Consider the following 20,136-nt stretch of genomic DNA (forward strand, 5'->3'; position numbering starts at 1 on the left):
ATTAAAAAGGTCTTTCACGCGCACTCAACGAGTGTATTACACTCACTAAGACATGTAAGCAAAAAGTGTCAAAATGATATAGCAAGACCCTACATGAGGTGTCTAAAATGAACATTGACCACTTGACGTGCCTAAGTGAAACGTCGTGCCAACTTTAAGGGGTCACCGATGGGTTAGGCCTTTTTGGGATAGTTGGGTATTTAAACATGTTAATGCATGCATTAAATTCTTTGCGTTACTAATACCTAGAAATTCATAGTATTAGTATAGAGTATATAACCAAAAAAAAAACATTAGTTATACATAGCATAAAAAAAGTACAACATCAGAAAGCATTAGTTATGCATAGCATAAAAAAAAGTATAACATCGGAAAGCATTAGTTATGCATAGCATAATAAAAGTACTATAACAAACAAGGTATTATTAATACACATAATTAATACCTACATTATTTTTGATAATACAATTTACTAAATGACCCCTTACATATTAAGTCATTCATTTATCTCCTTTATTAGAGTTACTATGAAGTACTATTGACATTTTATTGAAGCCGTAGGCAACCATTGTTGAATCACAAAGCTTCAAAATTTGAAAATCAAATTCCTGCAAATAAGCTTCGTTTGAGTGAGTATTGTTACTTCGCTCAGTTACATAATAGTGGAGAATGACTCTTCATATTCAACTTTTAATTTTGAATAGTAATGGACAATTACTATTCAAATGCAGATGTAGTTTTATTTTTTTAATCTTACATTTATTGAATCTCTAATGTGTATGTTAATGATTTATAATATTTTATTAATTAGGTATTTGATTTAGTGTAAGGGCAAAATGATAATTTTTCGAGTTTTCACTTTTAATAAGTAATTATAATATATACAAAAGATTAAACCATTTGATATTAAAAAATTATAGGTATGAGTAATAATTAACATTCAATAATCAGGCAAAAGAATGCATCACATTCTCATAAATAATATTTCTATGTCAAAAGTAGACATTCTAATTTGGACAATTACTACTTAACTACTTATGGATCCAACAAATAATCTGGAGACTGGAGTTTGACAATTTTTCAGCCATCGTTAAAATTTTACATCAACAAAAAATAGCTTCTCATCATAGTAGATAGACGTTTGAATAGTTAATATAAATTGAGCAACACAAACTTTTCAAAATGACTTATTCTAGGTATATAATATATAATTATATATGGTCAATTTGAGGAATGAATGTTTCAACACATGAATAATAGACTAATAAGGTCAATAGATTATACATATAAACGAAAAGTTAAATAAAAAGGCAACCTCAAAATCACATACTATGATCCATCATTTATCTCCAATTCGGTGGCCCAGTTTATTAGGATATGGATTCTTTTATTTAAAAAAAAAGTCATATCGAGAGCCAAATAAACATATCAAATTAACTAATTAATCTTTCATCAATTATTGGTAGAACATGAATTGTATATCACTGATTTCTTCATGTAGGACACAAGATATTTCAATAGAAAAACAAAATCATAAGAAAGTATATTAAAATATATATAAAAAAAAAAAACACATATAAAATACTTTGACTGGACAAGGAGCGGATAAAAACAAAAGGAAATTACTGCACATACAAAATGATGAGCAAGATTAGTTTTTTGCATGATAATCTCTCATCCTCCTCTTATCATTTACATGAAGACCATGCTAGGCATTTTATAGGAGTAGCTAGGATGACCTTTGAATAGATAAAATTAATTTGCATTAAATTAGTTTAATGATTTTAGTCCATATCAAATTTATTTAATGGAAAAACTCTTCAAATACTCTTGATTTTTACAGAAAAAGAGAAACTGATTATTAATGTGAATTTGATTCATGTATCGATTTAAATGAGTTTAATCTAAGGAAGTGCAAAGTCATTAACATTTTTATTAAAACGATACAATTTAATATTTAAATTAAATAGTTAAATATTTTTATAACATTTTAATTTATAGTAGGAGTAAAATCGTAATTTAACTTTTAACTTTTTTTTTCACTTACAGTAATATTTCTCATTTATAGTAATATATGATATATGATAATTTTCCTTTAAAAAATAAATATCGGGTCATTGAGCTCATAAAAAAATACAGACGGTTTTTAAAAAAGAAGAGCAATAAATGTAAAGAAGAAAAGGGAGTAAGATGCTTCATTTTAGGGCGGCTGAGATGGTAGATGGAGAAAGCGAAATAAGGGATGTGGACCATTTGTGTGGCTCCACACCAATCATCCTTTCCAATAAATATCCATACCTCTTAGGGGTTGTTTGGTACAAACATTGATAACGCAGGGATTAGTAATGCAGGAATTAGTAACGCAGGGATTAGTAATGCAGGGATTAGTAGTGTAGGGATTATTTTTTGTCAAGTGTTTGGTTCATTGTTTCCCACTTAATCTTGTGTTTGATTTAAAACTCTACAAAAAAATTCTTTTCTATTATACCCTTGTGTTATTATGAGATTGTTTATTTCATGTAATTGAGTCAAGGTAGATAACCGGACCATAACACTACAGTAAAAAAAAATTAGAAAATAACAACAAAGAAAAAGAGTGTTATATAAATTGAAACAATTTTTTTTCTTTTTTGTGCATAATTAATAACAAGAATTTAATACTACGCAACAGTTGAATAAAATTCATAGTAAAAAAAAAGCTAAATCTTTATTTATTTATTTTTACAAATTTTAACATGATAATTATTGTATATGGCAACCGGATGTTGACAAAAGAGTTTAAACTTATCAAAAATGAAGATCTAAAAATATACTTATACAATTTTATACCAAAGTCCCTTACCCGGATAATAATTAATCAAAGTTGTTGTGGGACAATATTTTTTTTTTAGAATTTTCTGTTTCATTTAACTAGTTAAGCTAAATACATATATATATATATATATATATATATATATATATATATATGATGTACCACTTTTTTTGTTGGTCAAGTATATCTTAGACTTAACATAGATTTAAGACTACTTATATTGTTCAATAGCTAAAGCTTGTTAAAAAAAAATAGTCCAAGTGGTTAATTGACGAACTACATTGAATAAAAAAATATTAGTGAAATCATTAAATTACACTAAAAGAATTTGGAGAATTAAAAAGAATATTTCTAATTATTTCAATATAAATAAAAAGAAAATTAAATTACAAAAGAAATTTAGGAAAATGAATAAAGGGATAATTTTGTCATTTAGGGGTCTTATCCAAGGTTTAACAAACCTTGGATTAGTTATCCCTCCATTTACTAGGGATAAAATAAGACCATATATAATGTATAAGCAATTCATGGATTAAATAAAATAATGTAACCAAACAATGTATTAGATGGATTAAATTTTAATCCAAAGACTATTCTATTTAATACACCTACCAAACGAGTCCTTAATCTCTTATCTGTGGTTTAAGTTGTACCGTCACAGAAAACAAGAAAATCCCAAAATGGAAAACAAATTTGCTCAAGGGAAACAACACATCCTTCTACTGAACCCTTATAAAATGAAGGGGAAAAAAAATATATCTTCAAACTATCGTAAATGGTAGGGTAAATCACATAAATATGCAATATTACAAAAATATTTACCATCTATGGCAATATAATTTTTCTAACTAAATATAACATTTTTTTAGAATTAAAAAATTGTACTGTTTATCTTCCTTCGCCTCTTTCTCTGCCCTTTTTCTCTTCCTCCTCTTCTTTTTTTATTTTTCTTCTTCTTTGTCGTCTCTTTCTGTGTCATTCTTTCTCTTCCTCTTTTTTTTAATTTTTTTTTTTTTTGAAATTTTCATTCAAATAACTGTTTTTAAATCAGTTTTTGCCCATATTTCACTATTTTTATCCAAAAACACGACGAGAAGAGGAATAGAAAAATCAAAAAATTGTACAATATCATCTTCTCAAATAGAAATTTCAAATTTTTAAAATTATAAAAACAAGAGTTCACCATTGATGGTCATTATAAAGATTCAATTTTTGAATTCATTATTTGAATTTTACGAATTTGTGTTTAGTTTTTTTTTTTTTTTTTTGATGACAAGGAAAACCCCCAGCCGCTACCCTTTGGGTAAAACTCCCGCTCCTATGCAATAGCTTGCAAACCACATAGGAGAGGTAACTCGCACTAGGCAAACCTGGTTTGATGAGCTCGACCCAGAAGGCAAACCCCTTACTTTCGCTGGCAAGGGGTTTTGAACTTGAGACCTTAGTTTGGATAGGTTGTTCCTACAAATAGTTGAAAATGCCGTTTGGAGTTTATATCCCAATTAAGAGGATTTGGTTAAGTTTATAATTGATTTTAGGAGAAATATTAGATTAAAACTCGAAAAAGGTGAAGTTTATGGAACGGTATTGCGATTGTATTAAAGTTGTATAAGATATATTTCATAATTGTATTAAAATCACGAACAATACATTTATAATACATATTACAAACTTCACTCCTTTTTAGTGATATCAACCAACCAAAATAATTTAAATAACACACTTGTAATACATTTATAACATATGCACAATACATTTGTAATACATATTGCAAACATCACTCATGTTCTTAGCGATACAAACTAAAATAATTTATAACACACATATAATACATGTTTTATTCATGAATAATATAAGTTTAATTCAGTCTATAGATTATTGTCTTGTCTTTCGTTAGTTACATTTTTCATTTATTGTTAATTTTCTCTTCTAATTCAACTTTAATATTGTATAATTCATTTTTAATGCAAATTTAATTCATTTTGTAGTTTATTATTTGTTACTGTTAGATTACTTGTTTAATTCATTAGTGATATAAGTTTAATTCACTTTATAGATCATTGTCTGGTGTTTCATTTGTTACATTTTTTATCCATGCTTAATTCAACTTTAATATTTGTGTATGCACTTTTAATACAAGTTAATTCATTTTGCAGTTTATTGGTTGATTTGTTATGATTGAATTACTTCTTTAATTTAATTCATTACTGAAACAAGTTTTATTCAGTTTACAAATCACATAATGTTCTTTTATTTGCTATATTTTGCATTCATGTTTAATTCGCTTCTAATTCAACTTTAATATGCGTGTAATACATTTTTTATTCAAGTTTAATTCATTTGACAGTTTATTATGTTTCTTCATTTGTTACAATTAGATTACTTGTCTAATTAATTATTGATACAAGTTTTATTCAGTTTACGAATCGTTGACTTCTCTTTCGTTTGCGATTAGTTTTGATAGGTTGTTCCTACAAATAGTTGAAAATATCGTTTGGAGTTTATATCTCAATTTTAAGAGGGTTTGGTTAAGTTTAGAATTGCTTTAGGAAAAATATTGGATTGAAGCTCGAAAAGGATGAAGTTTACGGAACTATATCGCATTTGTATTAAAGTTGTATTAGATATTGCAAACTTCACACCCTTTATAATACATATTGCAAACTTCACTCCCTTTTTAATGATATCAGCTAAAATAATTTAGGTAACACACTTATAATATATTTATAATACATGCACAATACATTTTTAATACATATTGCAAACATCACTCACATTCTTAGTGATACAAACCAAAAGTAATTTATAAGACACATATAATACATGTTTTATTCATGAATAATACATTTATAATACATATTGCACACTTTACTCATTTTTTACGGATACCAACAAGAATAATTTAGGTAACACACTAATAATACATTTATAAGATATGCACAATACATTTTTAATACATATTGCAACCATCGCTCATTTTCTTAGTGATAAAAGCAAAGATAATTTTTAAGATACATATGATATAAGTTTTATTCATGAATAATATGAGTTTAATCTAGTTTATAGATCGTTGTCTTGTCTTTTGTTAGTTACGTTTTTCATTCATTCTTAATTCTCTCTTTTAATTCAACTTTAATATTGTGTAATACAATTTTAAAGCAATTTAATTTATTTTGCAATTTTTTTATTTATTTGTTACTATTGGATTACTTGTTTAATTCATTATTAATACAAGTTTAATTTACTCTATAGATCATTGTGTGTAATATATTTTTAATTCAACTTTAATATGTGTGTAATACATTTTTAATTCAAGTTTAATTCATTTTGCAATTTGTTATGTCACTTCATTTGTTACGATTAAATTATTTATTTAATTAATTAATTATTGATACAAATTTTATTCATTCTACGAATCATTCACTACTCTATGAAGAAAGTAGAGAGAGAAACAAAAGGGAAAAAAAAGCAACAGAAAGAGAGAGAAAGAGCAGCAAAAAGAAAAAAAACAACAAAAAGAAAGTAAGAGAGAAAGAGCAACAAAAAGAAAGGAGCGAGCAAGAGAGAAAAATTATAAAAATGATAGAGAATAAAAGAGAAAGAGGCGCGAGAGAGAAAAATATAATAAAATATATAGTATTATTTTATATTGCTATAAATGGTAATAATTAAAGATTATATCTAAAATAAGTAATTATTTTTAAAAAAGGATCCACTCAAGTAATTAATCCTAAATGGGGGTGGTATGCATGTACTTTGCGTTATACTTTTGGGATATCAGTATCCCTGTCAATAAAAAACTAGAGCATATATGCTCTTCACTCTAACGGAAGAGTAAATAGGGACATGTGACGCAATCTTATGCGTCGATCCGATATTTAATAAATATTGAGTCGGTGGATAAGATTATGACACGTGTATGTCCGTTAGTATAAATGGTATATATGTTCTAGTTTTTAGACGGTAGGGGTACCAAAAATATGACACGGGGTATCTGCATACCATTTATGATAATTCAGGGGGTATATTTATCATTTTTCCCTAAAATGAAAAACTTTCAGTTATCTCATATGTATTCTTCTTGCACATCCATTCAATTGTGTCTTCTTTCCTTTTTCTTTTTACCAATTATAGATTTTACGTAATGCAAAGGGTTTGATCGTTTAGTGGACTTTAGAATATTCAATAATGAAAGAATAAAAATAGAAAAGGGAATAAAATAAATATAAGAATAGTAATGTGGGTTAATGATAATAATCAAGATATAAATAAGTCTAAAATAGGTAGCCACGTAAAAAAGGATGCAACAATTAACTAAACAATATTATATTTCTCAATTATTATAACGACCTCCACATTAAATAAAATAAACAGTTACATATGTTATATTTGTGGTGGTAGCGATGATAATTAATTTATTTATTTACTTTGCTTGTTTGAAATGAAATGGTCCCATACTTATATATAATTTGAGTAATTGGTAATGACAATTGCTTTTGGAGAAATTTACATATTAAGTCATTCATTCATCTCCTTTATTGGAGTTATTATGAAGTGTTATTGACATTTTGTTGAAGTCATAGACAATCATTGTAAAAGCTCGAAGGTTCAAAATTTGAAAATTCCACAAATTAGCTTTGTTTGATTGAGTATTGTTGCAAAAGATCAATTACATATGAATGAGCCTAAATATGTGTTAATGTGATTTGATGTAGTTTTTTTATGTGCTTTTAAATGAATCTGACATTTGAATTCAAAGAAGAAAATGATGTTCATTTCGTATAATATTGGATATTATTATTTATGGGCGTGAAAATACCTCTTAAGTATAATTTTGTATAATATTACATATTAAGTGTATAATATTGTAAGGGGTGGATCCACATGGAGTCCGCCGAATGCTCGAGCACCCATTAACCGCGTCTTGAAATATATATATACTAGTAAATAGAGAACATTCTTCATTAAAAAAAATTAGAATAGAACTTTTCTTATATTTTAATGTTATAGTTATTTTATATAAATATGTTTTTAAGAGTACATAGGTTATTCAATTGTAGTTTACCATTTGTTTTATTAAAAGAAAAGGCAAAATTACAAATCATAACACTATTTTCTCCTAGTTTACACTTTACATAATTTCATTTTACAGATTCATTAATTTGCTTTTGAAATTTTACAATGGTTAGTTTATTTTTATCATATATATTCATAGTTACATACTGTCTTTAATTAGAGAGTCAAATAAATATTTTTCTCAATTTTCTTCCTTGCCAATTTCGTTAGTATAACTTATCAATTACTTTCAAAATATTAAATATTTTTTAATAATATATGTGTATAACTAATGTGTTTATCAAGAGAAAACGTTTTATAATCATATGATATACCAATAAGTAATATGTAGTCATTATGTATTTTAAAATTAAAATGCAATCTTCAAAAATCCAAATTTCGTATATAATATAGTTATGATAGTGTTTTGGAATTGAAGTTGTGCACAAATAAAACACTAAGGATCTTTGAAAAGGATGAAAGAGAAGTAAGGGATAATAGGAAAAAAGTTTTAAAAAGTACTTTGGTATGAGAGATTAGTCATTATTGTGTATCATGTAATTGTAATTAATTGCTAGTTTTAATTCTATCATTTGACTTTCTATTTTTTTTAACTCCCGTTAATATTAACATTATTATGACAACAACAAAAATCATATAAATTCTTACGCTTGATCTCTTGGAGAAGAAAAGATTTCTTTGGAGATTGTTGTAAATAAATGTATTCTGTAAAAAATTATTTGTGAATCTACAGTAGTTGGATTTACATAGAGTCTGTACTAAAAAAATACTTATAACAATAACTTTACAAAAACATAAACAACAAAGTTTTAAAATGTACTAAAAAACAACAATTAATATCATAAGCATGAATTATGACTGTAAAAAAAATATACCAGGATTAACAATAAAATGAAATAGAAAGAAAAAATCGAGTCCACTGAATGCACAGTGTTAAGAAAATAATTACCCTCTGGTACCCGAGGTTTATAGAAATAGATCCTCTCAGGATAAAACTATTTTATTCACCAGTTTAATGATATAAAAACAATGAATCCGGCTCTTCTCCATTTTTCCCAAGTTCTAGCTTGGATTGGAGACACATGTCATAGTTTAGAATTAATGGTTGAGATCTAATTGATTAAAGTAGAGTCCTAACTATAGTTATTTACTTCCATATATTTACTTCTTCAATATTTTTGCAATCAATTATATTTTCACTAAATATATTTAAAACTTTTTTTTACTGCCTTGCATACATATTTAAAACTTTTACTAAATATTTTTACTTTTTTGAAAAAAATTATAATACAGTTAAACGTTTTTATTATTCTAATAGAATATTAAGAGCTACAGTGTCTATAGAGCAATATGGACTCCATTTAGGGAATAAGAAAGAATTTAAAGTTGAGTGACTATTTATTACTCCTAAAATTAAAAAAAAAAACATCAGTTCACAATTTTTAATTTTTAATTTGGCAAATATTATTTGAGAAATGGCAAACGTTAGAAAAAAAAAAGGAAAAAATCAGCAAAAAATTACTCAAGTAATTAAGAAAAGAAATTCTTTTAAATATATTTAGGAAAAATATAATGTAAATCTAGAATTGTTGGATTGCAAAAATATTTAAGAAGCAAATATATGGAAGTAAATAACTATGGTTAGGACTTTGCTTTAATAAATTAGATCTCAATCATTAATTCTAAACTTTGACATGTGTCTCCAATCCAAACTAAAACTTGGAGAAAATGGAGAGAAGAGAAATGGAGAAGAGCCGGATCCAAAAACAATAGTGTCAGTGAGCCACTCAACAGGAGCAAAGTACACAATTATTTAATTGTGAAGAAGAAGAAGAAGAAGAAGAAGAAGTTCAAAATCAAATATTTAATTGTGCAGAAGAAGAAGAAGAAGTTCAGAATTTTCGTTGTTTTAAAATGAGAGGAAACCCCTCTATTTATAGACAACAAAGGGTAGTGTGAACAAATTCTTATTGTGCCTTACCGGAAAGGTCACAATTCTTTGGAAAAGTTATAACTCTTCGGAAATGTCACAACCTTTCATAAATGTTACAACCTTTCATAAAAGTTGCAACTCTTCATAAAAGTCATATTTTTTCATAAAAGTCACAACTTTTAATCAATGTCATAATTTTTCAATAAAAGTCACAACTTTTCGTAATTATCACAACTTTTCATGAAAGGAGAAGACTAGTTTTGGAAATAAATAAATTAAAAAGAAATTCTGGTTTGTGGTGGCGCCACGTAGGCGGACTCCGGGTTCTCTTTTATATATATATACTAGTATACGTGCCCGCGCGTTGAGCGGATGATTTAAAATGTAATAATTTTATAATTAAAAATAACTAATAAAATGTATAATGCACTTAAATAATATATTTAATTTATTGTAATAACAATATAATAATACAAATTATTAACTTGTGTATTTGAGCAATATTAGATTAATATCATTAGTACACAATTTAATTTATTATATTAATATATATATATAAATTTATTCTTTTATGTAGTTTGAATAAAAAAATTATGTTAATAATTTATCAATTCTAACCTTCCATATGAAATATTTGATATCATAAGACTAAATAACATGTTGAAACATTTTATATATGTTTATTCAAATTTAAAAGATTCAAAATATTATTTATTGTATTAATTTGTGTAAAATATAATATAAATTTAAAAATAATCTTAATTAGTACAATCACTATATTAGATTTAATCAATGTATGTAGATGATATATTAAATTTTAATTTGAATTATATCAGAAAACGTATGCATATAAATGAGAGGATGTTTATTTGAATTTTATCCGATAAAGCTTATTATATGTAATTATAGTTATCTTTGAATTCAAATTTAAAAAGGTAAAAATTGAAAATTTAAAGCTTATCGTATATTTAAAAATCGCTATTTTCAACTTAATTTAATGTTGTTATATAATATTGGGAATAGTCTTAAATTTGCTAAATGACTTATAATAGTGATATTGTTCAAGATAGAATTTAACGCTAGCTAGATCATAAATATTATGATAGTTCCATAAAATTAGATAATGCTTGATAGTTCTATAAAATAATTAGGCTCAAAAATAAAATTTTAGATGCAGAACTTCCGTGTATTTTTTATTTTTATATTTTCAAAGTTAAGATTTTTTATTTTAAACTTGAAAAACAAAAAAATTAGCATTTCTATTTTGAATTTTAATTTAAGTATTTTTTTAGGATTCGAAATTTTATAATAGTTATTGCTGTGTAAATTTACACGTATACATAAATTTTAAACTAATTCCACTAATTTTGAAATAATTAACTACCAATACACCTTCTTCTTTTTTCAAAGACAATTTTTTTTTTTTTTAAATACTGCTTTTTTCTGGCGATGACATATATAGATTTTAATCCTAAAAGTTATAGAAATATCTTGTATAACGCAAATCATCTCGTTGTAGGCATCCCCGTTTTGATAGTCTAAACTTGTATTATCTAAAAAGTCGAAATAAAATCATAAGTATTATTGTTTTAAGCAATCATAAATAATATATACATAAAATTATATAGTTAAAATCCGGAAACAAATTTACATCAATAAATAGTAGAAACTCTTTATAAGAATAAATACTATTAAGGAAAAATCATGTTCCAATAATACGATTTTAATCTTTTTGTTTCATTGCAAATTTCTTTTGCAACATTTCCTGCGGCATTCCTAGACATTGGCTTGCATAAAAATTATATTGATAAAAATTATATTATATAGATTATTGATTTTACATATCTTTAATCTAAGAAAAACCAATTTCATAAGAAAACCTAAAGAAAAAGAAAGAAATAGAAAAGCTTATATTTAAGAAAAAGAAGAAGAAAAAGATCGACTATACCTATTTTTTATTTTATTTTTGTTGGTCTCATCACAATCCGATAGTTTTCCTGTTTGGAAAGAGAAGAATGCTCTTTGTTGCCTTTTGTTTGTTTGTTAGAGAGACATCCTATTTATGCTCCTCAAAATGATGCAGTTGTGTTTTTGAAATTTAAAATTATATCTCATATCTCATTCTAACTGTATAAAAAAATTGACATGTGTTTTTTTTTAAAAAAAAAACATATTTCTTTTTAAATTGATTTTAAATACTGAAATTTGAAGATTAATTGTGGGGATGACACATATGCCATTTTTCTATATATATATATAGATAGATGTGGATGAGATGGTCTATTATCAATATGTTTCTGTATATAGAAAAAAATTGTTCTATTTTTTATTTTTTTTTATTTATGTAAAATTTATTATGCAGAGGTTTTATTTTCTTCAAATAAATTGGCGGTTTATATTTTTTTGGTATTTGTAATTATGGTGCAGAATGATTTTTTTTTATTTTCAAATAAATGGCAAATGAATTTGAGTATATTTGAATATTGTTAAAAGTTATGTCGTAGAAGTTTTTTAAAGTTCCTATTTTTGGTCTTTGAATTATTTTATTTTATTTATTTTATGTATGAAATATAGTCTATTAAAAGAAAAGGAAACCAATCTTTAAAAAACTGCTCATTTTTTAAAGGAATTTAATTTTTAAGTATTTTGTTGTTACTTGAACCTAAAATTTAGCATCATTATCTATATATCATGTATAATTTTAATTTTAGTTTCAATTTTAACTTTTATATTTTTAAAATTTATTTTTAAAAAAGGCAGTTAGCATTTTATTAGGAAAAAAAAATATTCATTTTATTTAAACAAAGAAAAAAGATTATGTTAAAACAGTTTTTAACGTAAACAATTTTTTAAAAATTGTTTTTAATTTCTGTTTTTTTTAAATGTTTTGTTATTTAAATTGTTATTTATTATTTAATATATCTACAAATTTTGTGGTGCTGACACATGTCACTTTTTCTTCTCCTTTTATATATAGATAGATGTTTTAGTTAAAATCAAAATATTTTTCCGTATTAAATTTGTGTAAAAATATAATATAAAATTAATTTAAAGGTAAAAGTAATCTTAATTAATACAACCATTTACTCAAAGTTTGTATTCGATATTTTAAATTTTGAATTGTATCAGAAAACATATGGATATGAATGAGAGGTTGTTGATTTGAATTTATCCGCTTAAATATATTATGTGTAATAATAGTTTTCTTGTATTCTTTTTTTTTTTAAAAAATATAAAATTGAAAATTAAAATTTGTACCATATATTTTAGAATCGCAATTTTCAACTTAATTTAATGTTATTATTATATGATATTGTGAAGATTGTGAATTCTTAAATTTGCTAAATGACTTATAATTGTTATATTGTTCAAGATTGAATTTAACGCTTGCTAGATATAGATAAATATTATTTATCTTAATTCAAACGTTTAAAGTTAATGAAATTTTAAAGTGACCAGATATTTTTAATTAGGACTTATCAGTAACTTATTTATATAATTGGCGACTTAAAATTTAAAATTCAAAAGGAATTGGTTAATTATGGGATCCTAATTTTTAGCAATATGAAAACGAAGTTTTAAAACTTCCTATTTAATTGGATAAATATTTTTTTTTCTAAATAAAGATTAATTCAGTTTTGAAATTGTAATTTTTGTAAGCGTAAGATGATAAAATGTTTTTATAGTGTTTGCAATTTTTATTTTTAGTGTTTGCATTTTTACGTAACTTTTTTTTTGTTTGCAATTTGTAACTTTTTTTTTTTTTTTTGGCAATTTTAAAAGTTAACAATGAGATATAGATATATAGACTACCGCTTTACAGATGTTTTTATTAGTTTTTCTAATAAAGGATTTTATATATAAATGAATTATTCTTCTTATCATGTTTAAAATATATTAAACATTCTATATATAAATGCAGCAATCTATTTATTTAAAGTTGGGTAAATATTAAATTTAGAAGTTGTGGAAACATTTTAAAAAGAATTTTTAAACGATTTAAAATCATTTTAAAAATAATTTTAATTTAAAAAAAAAATTTGAAATTAAAAATTTCATATGTAATAATTATTTTTAAATTTGAAATTGTTATGGGGCACTAAAACGACTCCTTAAAATTCTCCACTAACTAATCTATCAGCATTTATCTTTATTAAATTATAAATTATTTTTAATTTACTATTACTCTCTTCTTTCATTTATGAATTTTTTTTATTTGTTTAGTCTTTTTTTAAAATAGGTATATATTTTATTCTTCAGCTATACGTATAACTTAACACTTATAGATACTATTAAGATTCAATTTTAAAATGGTAAACTTATTTTATGTGTCATCTTTTATTTTAATTTTTAATTTAATTATTATTATTATTATTATTATTAAAATTAAAATTATGATAACCTTCGCCCCAATAAAAGGAATCAGACACCCTATTTTAGAACTGTTTTCAAATTGTTTCTCATTTAATTGTAAAAATTACTTTAAAATCTTTTTAGAAACAAAATAGTAATTGGTTTTAATAGATAATATATAGATAATAAATATGGTAATAAATATAGATAGATAAGTACTTTTTTTGTTCATCCGTTTTACACATTTAATTTATTTTTTAAAAAAAATCTAAAACAGTAACTTTTTTTTCTTTGATAAAAAAATTAATTGTAAAAATTACTTTAAAATCTTTTTGAAAACAAAATAGTAATTTTTTTAAAGATAATAAATATGGTAATATATATAGATAGATAAATACGTTTTTTGTTCATCCGTTTTATACATTTAAATTATTTAAAAAAAACTGAAACAGTAACTTTTATTTCTTTGATAAAAAAGTTGAATTATTTAATTAGTCAAAAATGGCAGTTAAAGTTTCACGTAAATTTGAATTGCAAATTTATCCTTATTTACAGTTTTCCTTATTCTTTTTCTTTTAAAAATTTTAATCTTCTTTTTTTTTTCTTTTGACATGTGTCATCTTTTCTTCTCCTAGATATATACAGTTAAGGTAACTGTATATTTTTTATTTTTAAAAAAAAACTGTAAAAACTGCTTGTTGAATTTTTCATTTTTTTGTAGTGTTTTCTAATTATTTTTTTTTTTAGATTTTAAATTAATTTTAATAATTCTTAAATTCTTTTTTTTTTGTGGCGCTTTCTCCTATTATATATAGATAGATTTTAATAATTCTTAAATTCTCTTTTTTTGTGGTGCTGACACGCAGACATATTTTCTTCTCCTATTATATATAGATAGATAGATTTAATTAGAAAAATGTGCTTGAAAGCCTATATATATATATATATATATATATATATATTTATTTATTTATTTTTATTTTTTCTTTTTTCAGTAATCTCTTCTAATCCCGAGAAAATTTACTTTTAGGAATAGGTAAAAAATTCAAATACATTGTACTCTTTTAACATATAGTGTATATGTTATTTCAAAATTTTAATTGGGACCAATTCATATTTTAAACAAATTAATATATAAATAAATGAATATCTAAGGATAAAGTTAGAAATTTATTGTAATCACTTAGTAACATGTAATATTTAAAGTCTACATTATTTTGGTCAATTCTAATTCAGATATTTCTTCTTCTGTCATATCAAGAGGCCTATTTCTCAACATCAAAATGCAATAGACTTATCGAAAATACAATATAGTATATTGATTAGTAAACATTATCATTCCAAAATTTTAAAACTCAATCCACTCTATTAAGAGTAATCCAAAATTTTAGAGTTCAATTACTATAATTTCCTGAAATTTATGATTTATTGCATTAAAAATCTGTGTTGAAAAGAAAGTTATTATATATGTAGAAGTTGTAAATGTGAAGAACAGTTAAAAGTTAAACTTATTTCATAATTCAAAGTCATAATTTTTTTGATATTTTCTTAAAATATTTAATTCAAATGTATGAATAGAATTTGAATCATGATCTTTAACTCTTAAGAGAAGAAATCAAAACCAAGTAATAGCATCTCTAACATGATATTTTTTCATTTAGATAAATAAAAAGCAAGAAAAAATATTTAAAAAAAATTTCAACCAAATTTATATATAAAAATTGTATGCGTTCTACTAATTTTTTTTTTCCATAGCATTAGATAAATTTTAATATGGTTGCCAATAAGAAATAGGAGTTGGCATATTTGTGAGTTTATAGCAATTTCAAGATGATTACGGATTAAAAAGTATTGAAAATTAAGTAAATTTAATGTAATGTACCTTATAATACATATGCAAACACTTCAAGAACGAAAAATATCAATCAATGTACATATACTTTACCAAATTGTATGTGAAATAAATGATCAAGAATTTGAAGAATGGTTAACGGTCAATTCTCTTTCTGTAGCATATACTAACTGAATCCAAGATTTGTTCTTAGGTGCGTTTAACCTACAAATATTTCTATTGCTTCTTTGTTGTGTAAAAGATCTGCAGGAATATATATATATATATATATATATATATATAATAATTTTTCTATAATGATGAAATTTAAAACTGTATTGAGCAGTTATAACTGATTTCAAATTTTAAAAAATGTGGATTTGTTGCCTACAATTTTTCCTTGATATAATATTTTATTTTTTATGCTATTTAAAGAGAGGCATGTACGTGTATTTGCTACAAAGGAGGAGGCAAAATAGAGCAAAATAACTGATTTCAATTTAAACTTTAAAACAATACTTATCATGTTGGTAGGTTAGTTTTTTTTATATATAAATATTGTAATATATATAGATAGATAAAAGTACTTTTTTTGTTCATCCGTTTTATACATTTATTTTTAAAAAAAAAAAAAAAAAAACTGAAACAATAACTTTTTTCTTTGAATAAAAAAGTTTAATTGTAAAAATTACTTTAAAATCTTTATAAAAACAAAATAGTAATTTTTTTTATAGATAATAAATATAGTAATATATATAGATAGATAAGTACCTTTTTTTTCCATCCGTTTATACATTTAATTTTAAAAAAAAAAAACTGAAACAGTAACTTTTTTTTCTTTGATAAGAAAAATTGAATTATTTAATTATTCAAAAATGGCAGTTAAAGTTTCACGTAAATTTGAATTGCAAATTTATCCTTATTTACAGTTTTCGTAATCTTTTTCTTTTAAAAATTTTAATCTTCTTTTCATTTTTTATTTTCTTTTGACATGTCATCTTTTCTTCTCCTAGATATATACAATTAAGGTAACTGTAAATTTTTGATTTTTTTTTAAAAAAAAGCTGTAAAAACTGCCTGTTGAATTTTTCATTATCTTTGTAGTGTTTTCAATTTTTAGTTTTTTACTTTTAGATTTTAAAATAATTTTAATAATTCTTAAATTCTCTTTTTTTGTGGTGCTGACACGTAGGCATTTTTTCTTCTCCTATTATATATAGATAGATATGATATTTATGTAGAAATTAAGTGGTATTTGTATAAAATTAACATAGAGCATCCAATGAACAAATGATTTGACTGGTCTATTGGCTCTTGTGGGTGTTTAAGGCTCTTTTAGTGTTGTTGAGCCTGGGTTTGAATCTCACTGTTAACATGTCTTTTTTATATTTTTGACTCCGCCACTTTCAGAGCATCACAACCTTAAAATTCTAGATCCGCTCCGTCACTTTTAGAGCACCACAACCTTAAAATTCTAGATCCGCCACTGAATATTAATTTTTCAAATATTTTTTGTAAAAAATAAAATACCAAAATTTTGTAATTTATTGTATACCGAATCTATAATCTATAATATTATTAAAAAAGAAAGCAATGAATCTAAGCACATGATCCACTCCCTTATATTATACTTTCTCCTTTCCTATAAATATGTATGGCTCTTATATGTCATAGCTGCACAAATAAAAAAAGACTACTCTCACCAAAAAGTCCAAAATGGAAAACAAATCAGGTGAAGGGAAACAACACATCCCTCTATTGAGCCCTTATGAAATGGGAAACTTTCAGCTTTCTCATAGGTACTTTCTACCCCATATGTTTTTTTTTGTGTGTGTTTTGAATTGATGAATATTCAGTTACCGTTTTGGTTGCTCTTTCTTATTTTCATCGTTTTCTTATTTGTGCAAATTAAAAGATTCCCATGTGATACTTAGAAGCAATTACTTCACAAATTGATGTCCGCAATATACTAGATGAAAAAAAATAAACTTGAAACTTTCTTCCATCAAGTTAACGTTGAGCTTGTGTTTGTCTCTTTTTGTTTTGGTGCTTAGATGATATTCCTAATGTATTCAAACTGTTGATGAGCAGAGTATTTTGACAACTATATCAAATTTCTCGTCCATCTTATAATTTTAAGCCCTTCTTTTTGATTGATGGATCGTTTAAATCCATTAGGTAAGAATGAATAAAATGTTATTATAAGACTTGATATGTTTTCCAGAGTTGTGTTGGCGCCGTTAACAAGGCAAAGATCATATGGCAATGTTCCACAACCACATGCTATCCTTTATTTCTCCCAAAGAACTACAAAAGGAGGTCTTTTAATAGCAGAAGGCTGTGGAATTTCTGACACTGCCCATGGGTACAAAGATACATCTGGTATATGGACATACGAGCAAGTTGAGGCCTGGAAACCAGTTGTAAGTGCAGTCCATGCCAAAGGAGGAATCTTTTTTTGCCAACTTTGGCATACAGGGAGGGTTTCTAGCAAAGGTAGTTACCTAACTCACTTTATATACTCACATTGATGCTTCCAACTTCTTAACCGACTCTTACCACAGATTTTCAACCCAATGGACAAGCTCCTATCTCCTGCACAGACAAGCCATCAAAATTTGCACAATTTCCACCACCACGGCGGTTGAGAACAGACGAAATTCCTCAAATTGTTAACGATTTTCGGCTTGCTGCTAGAAATGCTATTGAAACTGGTAAAACTTACTAGACATGCTCTCTATTATGAAGGAAAGTTGTTTAATTCTGTCTGAAACTGTGGACTAGAAAATCTTCCTTCCATATTTACCATATGTATTAGATGAAACCAAAGACAAAAAGAAAACAAAGTCAGCAAGTGCTAAAATGGATCATGAGTTTGAAAGCTAAGAATGAAAAGCACACGCATATTCTGGGACTTATTTACTATGTGGGAAGAGGTTAACTTTTGTCAAATATGTAAATTTATTATGTATTTTAAGAGTGTGCTTTGAATATCTTCTCCTGTTCTTTCAGATCAGCACCGCCTTCAAATTAGAACCTTTACTCAAAACTAAGTTTGCTTATGTGAATCTGTTCAATTGTAGGTTTTGATGGGGTTGAGATCCATGGAGCTCATGGCTATCTAATCGACCAGTTTATGAAAGACCAAGTCAATGATCGAACTGACCAATATGGAGGGTCTTTAGAGAACCGTTGTAGATTTGCACTTGAAATAGTTGAAGCAGTTGTAAATGAGATAGGAGCTGACAGAGTCGGAATAAGGCTTTCCCCATTTGCTGATTACATGGATTCAGGAGACTCAAATCCAAGTGCTTTGGGACTTTACATGGCTGAATCCTTGAATAAGTATGGCATTGCATATTGCCACATGGTTGAGCCAAGAATGAAAACACTTGGGGAAAAAGTTGAATGTCCTGAAAGCCTTATACCCATGAGGAAGGCATTTAAAGGTACTTTTATTGTAGCTGGTGGTTACGATAGAGGAGATGGAAACAAAGCTGTGCTTGAAGACCGAGCTGATCTTGTTGCATATGGACGTATGTTCATAGCGAATCCGGATTTACCAAGGAGATTTGAGCTTGATGCACCTCTCAATAAGTATAACAGGGAAACATTCTATACTTCTGATCCTGTTGTTGGCTATACTGACTATCCATTTCTAGAAACCACAATATGACACCGAGGAAGCACTAGATATGATACTCTTTTTCTGGATGTAGGGGGTTTGTAAGATGAGATTAACTAATATCCACGTTGAACTTATATATCATTTGAGTAATTTCTTCGTTGTAATAAAGGCAGTGAAGTATTTAAAGTTGGATCAATGTTCATATCTTCAAATGGTAAGAGGAAATCTTTAAAAGAAATTACCTACATCAGACACAACTCAAGTTCAGGCAATTCTTCTCAGGAACAGTTTACTAGCAGAACGTTTCTACCTATTTTCAACCACAACAACAGTTTTCCACTCGTGTTTCATCTTCTCAACAGAAGCTTCCTGCGTATTCTGCAATATACCGCCAACCAAGTTACCCCTACTCCAGAAATTTTATGCTTAGTTTTTGGAACAACACAACATAATGATGAAATGAAGAAGAATGAACCGAAGGCATCGTGAGGGAAAATAAGGTT

General features: G+C 25.6%; 2 protein-coding genes across 2 annotated transcripts in view; one reads left to right on the forward strand and one right to left on the reverse strand.

Annotated features, from left to right (window-relative positions):
- The window catches only part of LOC125820909 (probable serine/threonine-protein kinase PBL23), a 53,089-nt gene that overhangs the window by 29,563 nt on the left and 3,390 nt on the right, over positions 1-20,136 (reverse strand). The window lies entirely within an intron of this gene.
- Positions 17,722-19,681, forward strand: LOC125820871 (12-oxophytodienoate reductase 1-like). The gene is made up of 4 exons (XM_049500294.1): positions 17,722-17,804; positions 18,230-18,501; positions 18,570-18,719; positions 19,089-19,681. The coding sequence occupies exons 1-4, from the start codon at positions 17,722-17,724 to the stop codon at positions 19,679-19,681; spliced, it is 1,098 nt and encodes a 365-aa protein (XP_049356251.1).

The sequence above is a fragment of the Solanum verrucosum genome, unplaced genomic scaffold (assembly GCF_900185275.1).
Source record: "Solanum verrucosum unplaced genomic scaffold, falcon-dt-bn FXZP01000289.1, whole genome shotgun sequence".
Lineage (NCBI taxonomy): Eukaryota > Viridiplantae > Streptophyta > Magnoliopsida > Solanales > Solanaceae > Solanum > Solanum verrucosum.